Consider the following 14,937-nt stretch of genomic DNA (forward strand, 5'->3'; position numbering starts at 1 on the left):
TCTCTCATATACATGTCCCCACCCGCATTGAAATGACAGCGCTCGCATGGTGACATAATCCCAAAAAGCTTGATTTGGCTAACTTTATAAGTAGTGCTTCTTGTGCGCCTGGGTCTCAGCCTCAGCAGCAAAAAAAAAAGTCCAATGGAAATGTTGCATTAAGCCACTTATCAGGGTTGAGCACATTCGGATAATCCTGCGTGCTCAAAGTGGCTCCTGTTATGCAGCTGCTTGTGTTGTACTGTTAGCACCAGAGTTCCCCCCCCTCTTGTCGGTGTGCATGTGAGTGCGCGCACGCTCCGAGAAGGCTCCATGCGCTAAGGTGCTATTTGATGCGGTGCGTATTTGTGAGAGTAAAGACTTGGATTTGAGGGGGGAAGCTCGAGGTTTGTGCGTCCAAGCAGAGGCTGAACGTGTGTAGACCTCAGCGTCTCCGGGTCCTATGGTTGAGGATCCAGATGGGGCTCCCTCCTCCTCCTCCTCCTGTTCCTCTTCCTCCTCTTCCTCCTCCTCCTCTTCCTCCTCCTCTTCCCTCGCCATCTCTTCCAGCGCAGCTCACTTCATTAAATGATAGCCAGCTGCGATTACAGCCTGCTAAAACACAGCAACATCTTAAGCACCTCTTTGCCACACACACACACACACACACACACACACACACACACACACACACACACACACACACACACACTTCTTTCACTTCACCTTGTTTTCCCTCTTGTTCTCATTTTCTGAAGCATCATTCCGATCACTTCTGGGTCTTTTCCTCTCGAAGGCTTAAAGGTGTCCAAAGATCTCTCCTGTTCAAACTCAAACGTAGCTTGCGATTGGCCGATACCCCAGACTGTGCATAAAGATGGACGACACGTCTCCACCGTAAAACGCTGATGTCATTTGGGACGATCTGTCTCAGCTGTCAATCATGACCTTTCATGCTTAAAACTATCAGCGTGATGAGAACGACCTTAAATGACAGAAAGCATCTTCAGCAAAAATCTGTGTGACTTCTACTCTGACTTTTTAAATTTGGTCCATATCCCATCCACTAACATGAGGGAAGCAGTCTATGACCATGATTGGTGGAGTGCTTGTATTAGCGGGACCTCGATATCGTTGCTCCGCACCATGATCACAACAAATCCGCAAGATGGCGGCTTTCATATCCAGGATATTTTGGCTTCATTTCTAGATAGTGGGAGGAAGCAGAGACGCGTTTTACATCTTTATTTACAGTCTATGATAAATTGTCAACTTTCTTATGTTCTGTGTAATGTATATAAACACAGAAACTCAGTCATACACAACGGACATGTGTGTAAATACTTGCGTATATATGCAAGATACCACCCAGCTGAATCTTCTCCTGCCGCTCATCACATCAGCCTAACAAAATAATTTGGTCTTGCTCTTGTCCTGCTGCCCTTGTCCTTATCACCCCCCCTTCTCTCTCTCTCTCTCTCTCTCTCTCTCTCTCTCTCTCTCTCTCTCTCTCTAATCCATCCACTGCCTCTTCCCCTCCATCTCGCCCTCCTCTGGGGGCTTCTTATAGATAGCTTTGGCTTATCAGGGAGATCTGTTAGATGGCCCGTGGAGAATGGGCTTGGAACTCCTCTAATCTAACATCGCTCGGTCAAAGTTTATAATCTGTCATCACCCCGCTTAATGGGGGAACTACTGGTGTTCTGGTTTCACGGTTTATAGTATCCAGCTTTATATTTTAGTTTGTTCAAATCTTTTTGAGGTGTTGGCTTTCTCTTTTCCCCCCCGCATTTCATTTTCCTCGTGTGTTCCTGCTTGTCGTTGCTTTCTTTGTCTCGCATTCGTTACCACCTCCTGGTCAACGCACGGCCATTGAACATAAAAGCGGCTGAGAACAATGCAACATGTTATTTTTTTTCCTCATTTTAATGGCTTCACTTTTCAATAAGGCTGAATAGACCTCGACCTCTGTCGTGTTCGGAACACGAGAAAAAGAAAAGCTTTGAGGTCGGCATGACATTATTTCCTTTATGACTGAGAGAATGGGTTATTTTCATGGTTACAAAATTAATATGGACTAATTGGAGGTGGTTTTTAAATCTGAATGAAAATATTGTCCCTGCTCGGATGTAATGATTAAATGTAATTTGGAGCTGGTTTGCAGATGTTAATTTGAGATGATAATTTTCCCTTTTGTCCCATCGGTTTCATCTTTGAGATAATATCACTGTGCAAATAACTCCAAACACAATATCTCTATCTCTATACAATGCTGAACTAACCGAAGTGAAACTCTATTGTTCAGCGACATTAGTATCTGACCCACACGTTTTTAGTTTTCTGCCATAAAGCAGCTTCGGAAACATCTTCTGTATTTAGCAGTGCAGCCGACTGTGGCTTTGGAGAAACCATAATCCGTCTCCCGCTATCCTTCTATCTTTCACTTACGCTTAAAATACAGACAAACACGTTCAGCCGAACAATTCACCACCGCACATTCACTTCACCTCGACAGAATCTCCGTTTCTGCCCGCGTCACCTTGTCCTCGTCCCGTCCATCTAAAGACAAGACGATGTCATTCAGTGTCCTGTCTGGCGTCTGTCTCACCTCTCAGTAATAGGCCTGTGTGCGCCGCCTCCCTTTGACTTGTCTGACATGGTTGACACATGGCTCTTAACCTGCCGATTGTGTGTTGTGTTATGGCTGCATCACCTGCTGTAAGTGCTGTCTGGACCCAAGCAGCCTTCTCCTGTGCCGTTTGCCTTTCGCATATGAACGAGGCAGCAGGAGATTGTCTGGGTCAGACGGGTCCACGACGACGGCAACGTTTCAGGTGAAGGGTGACTTCAACAACTAGGACACCGATGTGCTGTAAACAAAAAGGTCTCAATCCTTTTTCCAAGTTGACGTCTCTATCTTCTACTTGTATGGCTCCAGAGATATTTGTATTCTTTCAGCTTTGCGGGCTGGAGAAAAAGTAAAAAGTCTCAGACATATGCGTTCCCCACATACAGCCCCTGCGTAAAGTTCCAGGAGAATGTGACGACTTCACCGCATGTCTAAAAGCAGCTACACACACACACACACACACACACACACACACACACACACACACACACACACACACACACACACACACACACACAACTGACAACAAAATTGTGTCTTGCATTGGATTTTATTTTTTGTGTGGGGCTACAAACAACCACAGTGTGTTAATACTGCTGCTTGATGGGACTCACACTGACTGTCGGGGTGACTTTGAGAAATGGGACACACACACACACACACACACACACACACACACACACGAGTCAAACTGCTCTTAACACTTATTGTTACCATAACTGCCGTTGCCTTCTTTTTGTCTGGCTCCACTTTGACGTGTTCCTTTTCGCCTGCTCCTGTTGCTTTAGGTCAACGTGACAGTGGACTACATCAGAGCAGCTACCGGCCCAGGAGAAGGCACCCCTGCCTTCTCAGAACGCACCTGTGCTACAGTCACAATCGGCGGCATGTAAGTAATGAACCCGGCATCATCCACTTCCTTTCTTCGATTATTCTATTCAGGTTTACTGCCCTCGGTCTCCAGCAATCCTCACCGACGGATCACACAGTGTTATTTCTCAGTGTTAGAGGCTCAAGTAACAAATTTCATTTTATCACACGAGCTTGTCTCCCTGTGTGAAACTTTAAAAACTTCAGGTCATCGGATGCAAGACGACACAAAACAGTCGTTTGTAAACGCTTTGGAACTTCTAATCTCCCCACGAATCACAGAGCAACCTGAAAGTGCTCGGTTTTATTTAAATTTTCACGGGAAGGGTCGTCTCGGTGCAAGCAATTATTTTCCATCTACAAACACTGCTTTGAGGGAGTCAGGTTTATCTGTTTGAAAGGTGTATTCTACACAGATCTAAACGTCATTAAACTGCTCCCGGGTTGAAATTTATTCAGTTCTGTGACAAGAAGAAGCTTTAATGTCGCCTGACTTCAAATGAACCTTCAGACGTCTGTTCTCACTCAGAGAAATAACAGTTGAAAGGGACACTTATCATCTGAGTTTCTCCGTCTGCATCGGTGCTGTCGCATGCGCACACGGAAACATGGCTCCCTCGTCTTAGCACTGTTGTATTGGAGAGAACATGCTCACACGGAGGTCAGGACCTGGCCTCATGACCAGTCCCAGCATCCGCCAACTGTACCAGCCGCTCTGCTCCACAGATAACAGTTGGCACCCCCCCCCCCTTATGAAAGCAGAGGGCAGGGGCCAATTCACTCAGTAGGACGGAGGATTTGACCTTTTATGACCCTGTCTTATACCGTTTTGCATTATTTACAATGTTCTTCCTCGTGCTAAGAGACTTGATGCTTATCTCGTACATGTTTTACATCAAAATTAGTGGAAATACGATGTTATTTTTAAAATGCAGGTAAACTCACCTTGAAAAAGGCGGTGACTAATTTCCATCACCAGTAGAGGAGTTTGCCTTTTTCGTATTTTATTACCCTGGTGAGTCATGTTCGGAGAAGCTCTGTCACCTCGCTCTCTGGCCAGTGTTGCATCTTGCATGATACGAGGAAAACGTACGCCCGGAAATTCAATTGCGTGTCATCAGTGCCAAAATAAAGACGCAGAAGAAATTGGCCCATTTCCTGTTTCCATCCCTGCCAATCAGAGCTGATTAAATCCTGTCCACTGCAGAGAAAGTTTTGACTGGGAGTGAAATCTGATTGTGCACATTCCCATTGCAGATAAATGCCAGTGAGTTTTGACCAGTGAAAAAGGGACTTTACTTTGTTTTGGACAAAATATATTCTGCTTGAGACTTAGTTCAGTTTTATATTAAAATACTGAAAAAAGGTCAATAAAACATTTTATCTGTGAGAACGAGCGTCGTCAGCGCCTGTAACGCGGGGACACGCGAATGCACTCGGTGCCACAAGCTCGGTTTTCTCTTGTCCCTTCGTTTCTTTCTTCCTACACTTCAACTGGAACGCTGATGTCCAAGGGCTAGCCACAAAGTGCTGCATTAAGTACAACAATACCCCCCCTGCTCTGCCCTTCATCCTCTCTGCTGTACATCAGCATCACAGCGAGGAGGAGGAGGAGGAGGAGGTGGAGGTTAGTCAGCTGTGCAAAGTCAACATTTAAGTGACCTTTGTTCCTTAGCGGAGCCACCTTTGGGATTCGTCATGTCCTTATTTTCTGTTTTGTCGAGCCAGCTCGCTTAGAATTCTGTTTTGCGGCCACTAGCTTTTTTTTATTAAAGTCATCTCTCTCTTTTTCACCTCCACCAGTAACATAGCAGAGGCTCTGGTCAGTAAAGGCCTCGCCACGGTGATCAGATACAGACAGGACGACGACCAGCGCTCCTCCCACTACGACGAGCTGCTTGCTGCAGAGGCTCGGTGAGGAACACACACACACCTGAAGCGCGCGCGCGCGCGCGCACTCACACACACACACACACATCCTTTCATCTCCCCTTTACATGAAGCTACACTCTTGAATGTCCATGTCTCTCACTAAACCTTTTACTACAGACCGGCAGCCACTTTCTACCATCGAGTTGTGTACGACTCTAACAAACTTCGCTCTCGGGAAGTGGAAGAAAATTGAATGTGACCTTGAGGCTTAAAAAAAAAAAAAAATTGCTTTTACATCCAATAGACACAGGTAAAGCATCTCAGCCTATCGTAGCCTCCCGCTGCTGCACTTTCCCCAGGAAACATGTCACTGCTGTCACATATTCTCTCATACTTGTATTGATCAACCCTTTTTTTAACTTAGCATACATGCCTGGACTCACATATATACCCTCCCATGCGCTGGATGCTAAATCAGAGTCTCTCTTTACACAGGCCCTATGAATATAATTATGTGAAGGTGCAGCAGAGAGATTTAGTACGTGCTTTATTACTCTGCCACAGATTAAGATCTGCTGGCTATAGGTAGAGCAGATGCAGCCACAGCCTCTTTTTATAAGACGAACCCCCCCTGCCCCCCCTTTCTCTCGTGCAGTGTCACTGCTCGCCCGCCCTCCTTTTCCTGCTCGCCCCCTCCTCCTCCTCATTTCTGTCTTCCTTTGCACATTTTGTCCTTATTTCTCCACCATTGCCGTTTTCCACTTTTGTCCTTCTTTGGCCTTGCTCTTCTGTGCCTCCTCTTCTCCCTTTTCCCTTTCTCTCTCTCTCTCCCCCCCTCGCTCTCTCTCTCTCTCCCTCTCCCCCGTCCCTGGTGGGGTCTTATTAGAGTTGATGAGAGTTTTCTGTCTATAGCCTTGGTTTTATTTTTAGATCCCTCCGCACGAGGCCAATGGCCCGAAGCCTACAAGGAACCTCCCCCCGGCTATTAAACGCACACATATATATATATTTTTATATGCATGCTTTCATAAATGTACATACTATCTCAGAAGCAATGGTGTGTGCATCCCAGTGACCCAGTGGTGGCATCATTCCTCTCAGCAGCCGCAGCCACAGTGGTCATTTCCATCTCATGTGGCCCTTGAGGCTTTTTAAGGCAGCGATTGCCAGCACCGGTCATCATTGCTAAACCCCCTAGCTGGCTCTAAAGAAAGCAACCCATGTCTCTCCGCTTCTCCTCATCCCTCCATTCTAACAATAATGTCTCCACCAGTGTGATTTCTCCACCACCATTTCCACTATTCATCTCGAGCCTATAGATTATCTTGGCGGAGAGAAGGGAAAAAAAAAAATCCCTGTAGTGCTTCCAATTGAGCCGTAATGGCAGTTCGGGGAAGAGAAACTGGTATAAATTTCCATCCTGCTATCTACGGTAGTTACTCAAAGAGCCCTTATTTCTCCAGTTCTGTTCAGCCTCGAGCCTTGTGCTTTCTCACTGTGTTATAATGGTGTTGGTGGTGTGTGTGTGTGTGTGTGTGTGTGTGTGTGTGTGTGCTTTCTGGTTTGATTCTAGGGCCATCAAAAACGGGAAAGGCCTGCACAGCAAGAAGGAGGTTCCTATCCACAGAGTGGCAGACATCTCTGGGGTAGGTATCTTTTTACGGACGTAAAGCTTTTACATGACATGTATAATCAACATCTGTCTGTATGCACTGATGTAATTGAGTATTTTAAACTCATTTACACACAAACCCCCATGACTCTGCGATGCGTCAATGCCCAGAAGCCACTGACTCGTTCTATCACACACACACACACAGTAAATCTCAGAAGACGATCCATAATCCTCGAGTCACCCACTACCCCTTTCTCTCTGATCCTCTCAGCCGGTTCCTTCATCTTAAAGAAACCGAGCGGCCTCTAAAAATAATCGGCACCATTAATAAAACCATCAGCTGTGCTCGGTCCTGGCTTGTTTACGTGTGCCCGAGGGCTTGATGGAGGCATCATTTGGCTAATGAAGCCTGATTGGGAGCGCTCACCAAATGAACATTAGTGCAGCAAAGCCATAAAAAATCTGAGTAACGAGTAATGAGCGATTGGTACACATTCGGGTTTTTAAGCATGTTGTTGTAAATGCCACAGGAGCCGGGAAGCTGGTTTTTAAAATTTCATCACCGTGATGTGTTGTCTTGGCGTCTGTTGAACCTCAGGGTAACGCTCCCCTTCAAATGTTAATTGTGTGGAAGCCAGACCGGCTTTTGTTGTAAATCAAACTTCTTTTTATGCGTAAAAATCATTTCCCTTGACCACTTTTATTTGTTTTCGACTACAAATCCATCTCTTAATGTTCCCCTCTCTAACACAAGGGTGTCACACTTCTATACCCACGTTCAGTCTCTGAATGGCCATCGTTATATACATTTTGATAATCCACGAATGACTCAAAATGGAACTTGAAAAACATTAGCCCCTCATTGTCTGTCTCACTTGAGCCCTCTTGTGGTACTCGTATCCTCTACAGAGATCTTTGGTCAAATGAGCCCGGCTCAGAGTGGTCCACTACATCTGGTGGTTGTGAGCATGCTCTCTAAGCTGCTGTTTAAAGTGGCATCGGCATAAATTTGAACAATTTATAAAGACTCTTTAACACCGAGAGTACTCGAGGCTAATTTATGCTGCCTTTACATGTCAGTTTCGAACGATTCAATTGTTTACGTTCAGCAATACATCCACTAGAGGGCATCAAATTTCCCGACAACAAACATGGCGACGCTGGAGCAGGTTGTGATGATGTATTTGTTAAGAAAAAGGCAAAAGCAGCATTTGTGCCTTTTTACCCACGTGAAGTAACATCATATAAAAAGTTCTGCCATCGTTGAAATTTCTTCCTCGTGTCTTATAGTCGTCCGCTTGAACCATTGGCTCTACTGCCCCCTAGATTTCCGGTGGTGCGTGAAGACGGGCAGAAGGCTCCGTCTGTTTCCGTATACGTACAAACCGACGTTGAGCATAAACGAGCCTTTAGGGGTCAGATGTTGCTCCCCCTCATTCCACATCATCATCAACATACCCTCCCTGCGTCTTATTGTGTCAGCAGGACAGATAAATGTCTACACCCTGTAAAAATAATTATGGCGGGGAATTGTTGTGCTGACTGAGTAACTCCCATGACTCTCGGGGAGTTTTAGTGCATTTTTACACTTATAAACCTCCAACCCCTTAACTGACTAAATTGACCATATCCTATGTGTAGCAACGACTTGGGAGTAGTTGCGGGGGGGAAGTGCTCAATAATTGATTTACTTTAATAACACGGAGACAAAAAGTAATATATGCCACACCCTGTTTCCAGCTGGAGATCCTACGTCCAACTCATTAAAAAACTGTCCCAGTAACCCAGCAAAGGCTGCATCAGTGGGAAAATGATTGTGCTGAGTCATGTGTTTGTGTCTGACATGCACATCGATGCCATGGATCCCCTCTAAACGCTCCCTGATTAGCGCCTCCCTGTCATTGGTTCAGGTCAGGTGCTGTTCTACGCAGCTCCTCCTCGCTCCAACATTTCTGTACGTTTCCAAAAAGGACTCGAGAGGATTTGCAGCACAGTCCAGGATCGTTGCCAGTCAGCGCCGGTGGGCGTGTGTGTGCACACCCGCATGCACCAGTTGTTTGGCTAGGCTAATGTAATGAGCATTCTTATAAAAAGGACGGAAATAGCAACATCGCCTCCCCCCTCATCCTCCTCCTCCCCCCCCTCTCCTCGTTTCTCTTTCCCTCTGCTCCTCTGTGATACACACAACTTTACACGTGCAGCGGCGCATTCCCCCACGCACATGGAAACACACGCACTCCCATACGTCAGCATCCTTCAGCTCGGCGCTGGAGGTTTGCAGAAAAGGGATTATGTACATTGAGTGGGATGCAGTCGCAAATAGAGCAGGGATGTGTTTAAGAACGTAGTGTGGGAGATGAACAGAGGTGGTGGGAGGAGAGTGGATAAAGCACTTGACTCACCTCGTACCTTTAAAGGTTGCATAATGAGGTCCTCTCTTCTCGCACGTCTCTTCACCTTTTTATTTATTTATTTATTTTATTTGTCACTGAACCGAGTTAGACTGCAGCGCCGGTCCACGAGCTGCAAGTGAATGTGTTTGTGTGCACGAGAAGGTGTTTGGTTTAGTTTTCTCCCACTCGAGGGACTATTTCAGACTGAGGTGGGTGGAGTTCAGCTGGTGCATCTAAAGCACATACCCTTTATTCACAATGTCATGTGTTTCCCACTGGTGGACTGTGTGTGTGTTGACCATCTTTTCTGATGCAGCTTTATTTGTTTTCTCTCGGTCAACACTAGAAAATGGAAACTGCAATTTTTGGATTCTCCTTATTTGAACTCGATCCTTCTCTTTGCTTCTACTCGCATGTCCACGCTGCCCCGCACATGGACACACACACACACACACACACACACACACACTGGTCTGTGACTCACTGCTCTGTTGTGCCTACATGCTCATGCCTGGAGTAGGCACATAATAAATTATTTTTTTATCGTTTATGAATCTCTCCCCCCCCCTGCGCCTGCATCACCAGCTCTTCTTGAAATCCTCATGATTTAGCTCCGCTTGTAATTCTGGCCCGGGCACACCAATAAGCTTGTGACTCACCCCCCTGCAGAAGGAGATGGAGGCAGGCAGGGATGAGAATTATTTCTGACTGCATGAGGTTTCAAGATGTGTCAGTGAGAAGTGCAGCGGACTCCATTAGGGAAGTCCAATATTTAAAGACGCCTGGAAAAAAAGCACATTTACTCTATCTCGTCTGTTTGTCTAGTAACTTCTCGTTTGGCTGGGTTTTATTTTGTAGATCCCGTATTCAGATAGATTTTTGTCACTTGACAAATTGTCTCGTACACATGATTACTGAGGTGTCTCTGTTTGTCTCAAACAATCATACTCTATATTTTGACAAATGCCAGAATCATTAGACTGTATTAGAAAGCTGTACTTACTGCTTAGTGTCACATCTGTCTCTTTCTTTCTTTCTTTCCGTTAGGACACACAGAAAGCCAAGCAGTTCCTGCCCTTCCTGCAGAGGGCCGGCCGGTCAGAAGCGGTGGTCGAATACGTCTTCAGCGGCTCCCGCCTCAAGCTGTACATGCCCAAAGAAACCTGCCTCATCACATTCCTCCTTGCCGGTGGGTAGATCTCTTTCACCCTCCTGATGCGGCCACTTAATTCAGAGTCCTCTAAATGACTCGCCCCTCGTTGCTCGGGAAAAGTTCAACGGCATATATTTTAGAAGTGGACAAAGTGCATTTTTTCCGAGCGTTGCAGTTAGTACAGGAAATGCAGAATGTTCCACGTTGTGACTCCTGCCGGCTCCGAGGTCAGAGTGTCGGCCCCTCGTCACCCCGCTCAGCAATCGACCCCCTGACAGGGCAGGAGGGCAGCTTGATACTGAACCAACCACCACCCACTGTCCTTCAAATCTCCAGGGTTGTTGTGAAGCATGTGTCACCTTTGACCTCACCCTCCCCTCAACCTGCTCTGTGCCACGTTTAGTAGTGTTCATCTTCATTAGAAACAAGCCACTGTGTAGAAGTAACAGGAGGCTGATCTCTGCTGAATTAGCAGGTTTATAACGGCGTCCGTTGAAGTCTCCTCATTCCAGATCTTTTCCTTTCCCTCTCCTCGTTTCTGAGAAGGTCATATCTTGAAAACTTGATATGTCCTCAGAATGTAAAGTTGGACCATTTGGCATTCAGCAAGAGTCAGTTATGTTTTCCCGGCCTGAAAGGTTGTTTTTGTTTGTGTTTCATCTGATTGGCAATACAAGGGCACAGAGGACAGCTACTGTAATGAATCGGAAATTTACGGAAGCGGATTGACAAATCAATTATCAGCTTTGGTTTTGGAACGATAGTCGAATAAAATAGACCGTACAGAGAGCCTGATTGATAGATATGGACTTTGGGGGCCAACACCGATATTTGTCGCTATTTAAATATAAATATATACATTTAAAAGATTCATATTATCTCTGATCTATTCTCTAAAGGAAGTTTTCATGGTGCAGATACCCCCTGCGAAGGCTCAGCTGAAATTATTGGCCGACGGATAAATCGATCTGGCTCTAGTACACATGCATGTAAACTGCAGTGTTTTATAAGAGGCATCTAAACCATTAGTTGAGAAAATAATGAGGAGGATTAAACTTGGGAGTTAAAATAATCCATAGTTGCAGCCCTGGAGAGAAATATGTCGTCTCTTTAAGTCTTTTAGGCTGAGAAAACAACGGTGTTAAGTCTGGGCCGAGATGCAGATGGGATGAAATACACAGTGTTTGATCGCGGGTCCAGTCGTTTGTTTCCGCTCCTCGACTGTCTTGACAGTTTGCGCTAGTAATAAAAACACCGAGGCTGTATCTTGGCAGCCGGCAATGATTTGCACATCCTCTCCAATCATGGGAATGGTGCGAGCGCGCATCCCATCCACAGCCCATGATACTCTTTTTGTTCCTGTTGCAATAGAATCAATCCATTTCAGTCGGACACTTCCTCTCCTCTCCCGCTTCCAGCTGGACGAGCACCACACACTTCTGATAAACACCCAGATTCAGTTTAATTATGCGTAGCTGAATTGTTGATGCATTAATTAATTTCGTAATTCGCTTCTGATTGTCTTTGCCTTTCTACTGATGGGTTTCGTAATGAACATTTCCGTTTTTCTGTCCGCTGCCTGCTACTCCATGTAGTGACATGACCCTTGCCAATAGGCAATCAACATATAGGACCATACAAGTTTTTTATAGCACTGCTTTATGTTTGACAATCCCCCCCCCCCCTTAATAAGATTACTCAACGTTAACACTTGGAGATATGAGGTATGTGTGAGATGTTTATATATCCTTCTTTTTTCAATGGGTTTTATTCAATCAGGGGTTATTAGCAAATGGTGAGAAGCACATTAGAGCTGATGGCCCCTGTGCGGGTTTGATTAAGGTTGTCCCCAGAAGAAAAAATTAATCTGCTGGAAATTGGATGACGAGTATTGTCTACAATATAAACATCAGGCTGCATTAGCGCTGATTGATACACAGGATCCCGTCTTTTGTAATTTTAACTTCTATTCCAATTAGATTCCTGGAACAGCTCCCTGCGAGGGGGGGTGTGTGTACTTCCTTCCTTGTCAGCCTCTTTTCTTTCTCCCTTTCAGCTTGTTTTCTTCTCCTGGAGATTGAATGTTTATGAGATAAAACATTTATATCCTGAGGGTCGCGACCCCAGTGTTTCCCTGCATGTACTGTATGCCGTCGTATGCACGGCTTCCTCTGCGCGATAACCGATGTTCAACATTTAACCATACATGAAATGAAGTCCGTAGGCCCTCTCCTATCTGTCTACCTGTAATCTCAATGTGCGCCCTATCTCCTTCCCCTTCCTCTTTCCTGTCAAAGTTATCTTTCCATGTTTTATTCCCCTCATCTGCACCCTGGGCTGTGTTCAAAATGACACGCGCGTGATGAATCGGCTCCTCCGAGCCTCTTGTGTTTATCAGTGTATGAAACAGCAGAAGCTCTTTTCCTCAGAAACTAATGCATATCAGTGACAGATAATGAGCAGTGAGAACCCAGTTGTATAAGTGCTGGACACTGCGTTCTCACTGCTTTAACTTTAAAATCAAACAGGCCTATTATCACCGAAGTATCAGTGTCGGAAGTGTGTGTGTTAAGTTGTTCTTGGAAGGAGGCAGTTAATGATGAAGCTGTTCAATTGAAAGATTGGGTCTATTGACACTAACACCTTCATAATGCATTTAGTCACATAACAATAAGATCCTATTTCTCTACAGGGTTAAGTATCATCGTTACTTATCACTCCATTCATTTTGGTTAAAAGAGGTTTTATATAAGATGAGCTCTCTTCTCATGATTAGAATTTGGTGGCCAAAGGTCAAGGTCGCTGTGACCTCGCAAACCCTGTTCTGCCTGGTGAACACATTACTTTAAGAACACCTTGAGAGAATCGTTTCAAATTTGGCAAAAATTTTCACGTTTTTTTTTTACCTCTTGAACATTCAAATTGGGACTAATTGTACGTCAGACTCAAGGATGAACTGATTAGATTTCAGTGGTCACAGGTCATCGGTTGATGGAGTCTTCACCCTGTATTCATTAAAGCTAGATCTTTTATTCTTATTCATTTCAAGGGGTGACATTAAAAAAGAAAATGATTTGCAGTAGTGCTGCGAATGAAATGATCTCAAAGCATCAAGTGATTTCACACTACAAATCAAAATCCCCATCTTTAAGCTTCCAGCCTGTTTAACCAGCAGAGTTTCTTTCTTTTTGTTTTAGCTACATATTTGTCCTCGTGTTAACACTGAGCCACACTCATTGCAAGGGCCTGTTTGTCCTCAAAGCCTCAGTGTCTTCAATGCGCGTTGTCTCCTTCCCTTTTACCCCAAGTTTACCTTGATGGATAAAGACAGCGCTTAAAGACAAACGGGGGTGAGGAAACAAAGGGAAGCAAGAGAAGCCCGCGCTTCAAAGAGGGCCGGAGGTGTGCTTCGGGGGTTGAAAGGAAGCTCCCTCTCCTCTCCTCCCACATCACCCTTCCTTTCTTCTCCTCTTACGCGGCCGATCCTGCGCGGTGTCACCTGCGCATGCAAGTTTGATAAAGGGTAAAGAAGTCATCCTGCTCCCCGAAAGGAAAAAGGGATTTGGGAGTGTGACGAGGGGAGGGAATAGGAGGATGATGAAACGACGGGGGCGGCGAAGGAAGAGGTGTGGAGGCAGAAAGGACAGACGAGGAATAAAAAGGAGGGTGGCGCTGTGAGAGAAGACAAAAAACAAAGTACAATTGATGTGAAGTATGTGGGTTTAAGGGCCTGTTGAAGCCGACTGAGGCCGAGCGGCGAGGAGGCTGTAAAAGTTTACTCGCTTCAGTAGCTTTCACCGAGTTTCAGATGGAGGCCACAGCAGGTGAGGGCGTACTTTGAAAGTTACTCAGAAAGGTGTGTTGAGCAGCAGTCTGTCAGAAAAGATGAAACAGCCATCACACAGACACAAAGATGTACAATATCAGCGAGAAGCATTAGCCATCACGCAGCGGGTGGCTCAGTGCCATTCGTCTTGATTTTTGATATCGGAGGGCGTGCATGGTACTTTGCCCGTGTGTGTGTATCTGGTACACCTCCTGCCGTGTGTGAGCACAGGACGGAGACAAATAGTAGAGAAGGTGGAGCAGAAAATCTATATAGACTTCTTTCCTAAAAATAACTGAGCGAAAAAGAAGAGGAAAAGTTTTGCATAGTTTCAACTTGAGGCAGTGAGGAAAGGTCTGCAAATAAAATGTTATCGTGCTCTGTCGTGACCTCTACATATTGGTGTCCTTGTTTGGAGCCGCAGAATTGCATCTCACTGCGATTCACACGTTTATTAGAAGTGTGTGTGTGTGTGTGTGTGTGTGTGCGTGTGTGTGTGTGTGTGTGTGTGTGTGTGTGTGTGTGTGTGTGTGTGTGTGTGTGTGTGTGTGTGTGTGTGTGCGTGTGCGTGTGTGTGTGTGGGGCAGAATGTTTGGAAGG

The 14,937-nt window shown here is 45.5% G+C and overlaps 1 protein-coding gene across 2 annotated transcripts in view; it reads left to right on the forward strand.

The window, feature by feature from the left end:
• The window catches only part of snd1 (staphylococcal nuclease and tudor domain containing 1), a 173,006-nt gene that overhangs the window by 36,869 nt on the left and 121,200 nt on the right, over positions 1-14,937 (forward strand). For both annotated transcript variants that reach the window (XM_035146920.2, XM_035146922.2), the window contains 4 exons: positions 3,397-3,497; positions 5,282-5,392; positions 6,924-6,996; positions 10,406-10,547. In XM_035146920.2, coding sequence (XP_035002811.1) covers positions 3,397-3,497; positions 5,282-5,392; positions 6,924-6,996; positions 10,406-10,547 — 427 coding nt within the window. The remainder of the gene's footprint in view (positions 1-3,396; positions 3,498-5,281; positions 5,393-6,923; positions 6,997-10,405; positions 10,548-14,937) is intronic.

The sequence above is a fragment of the Hippoglossus stenolepis genome, chromosome 22 (genome assembly GCF_022539355.2).
Source record: "Hippoglossus stenolepis isolate QCI-W04-F060 chromosome 22, HSTE1.2, whole genome shotgun sequence".
Taxonomy (NCBI): Eukaryota; Metazoa; Chordata; class Actinopteri; order Pleuronectiformes; family Pleuronectidae; genus Hippoglossus; species Hippoglossus stenolepis.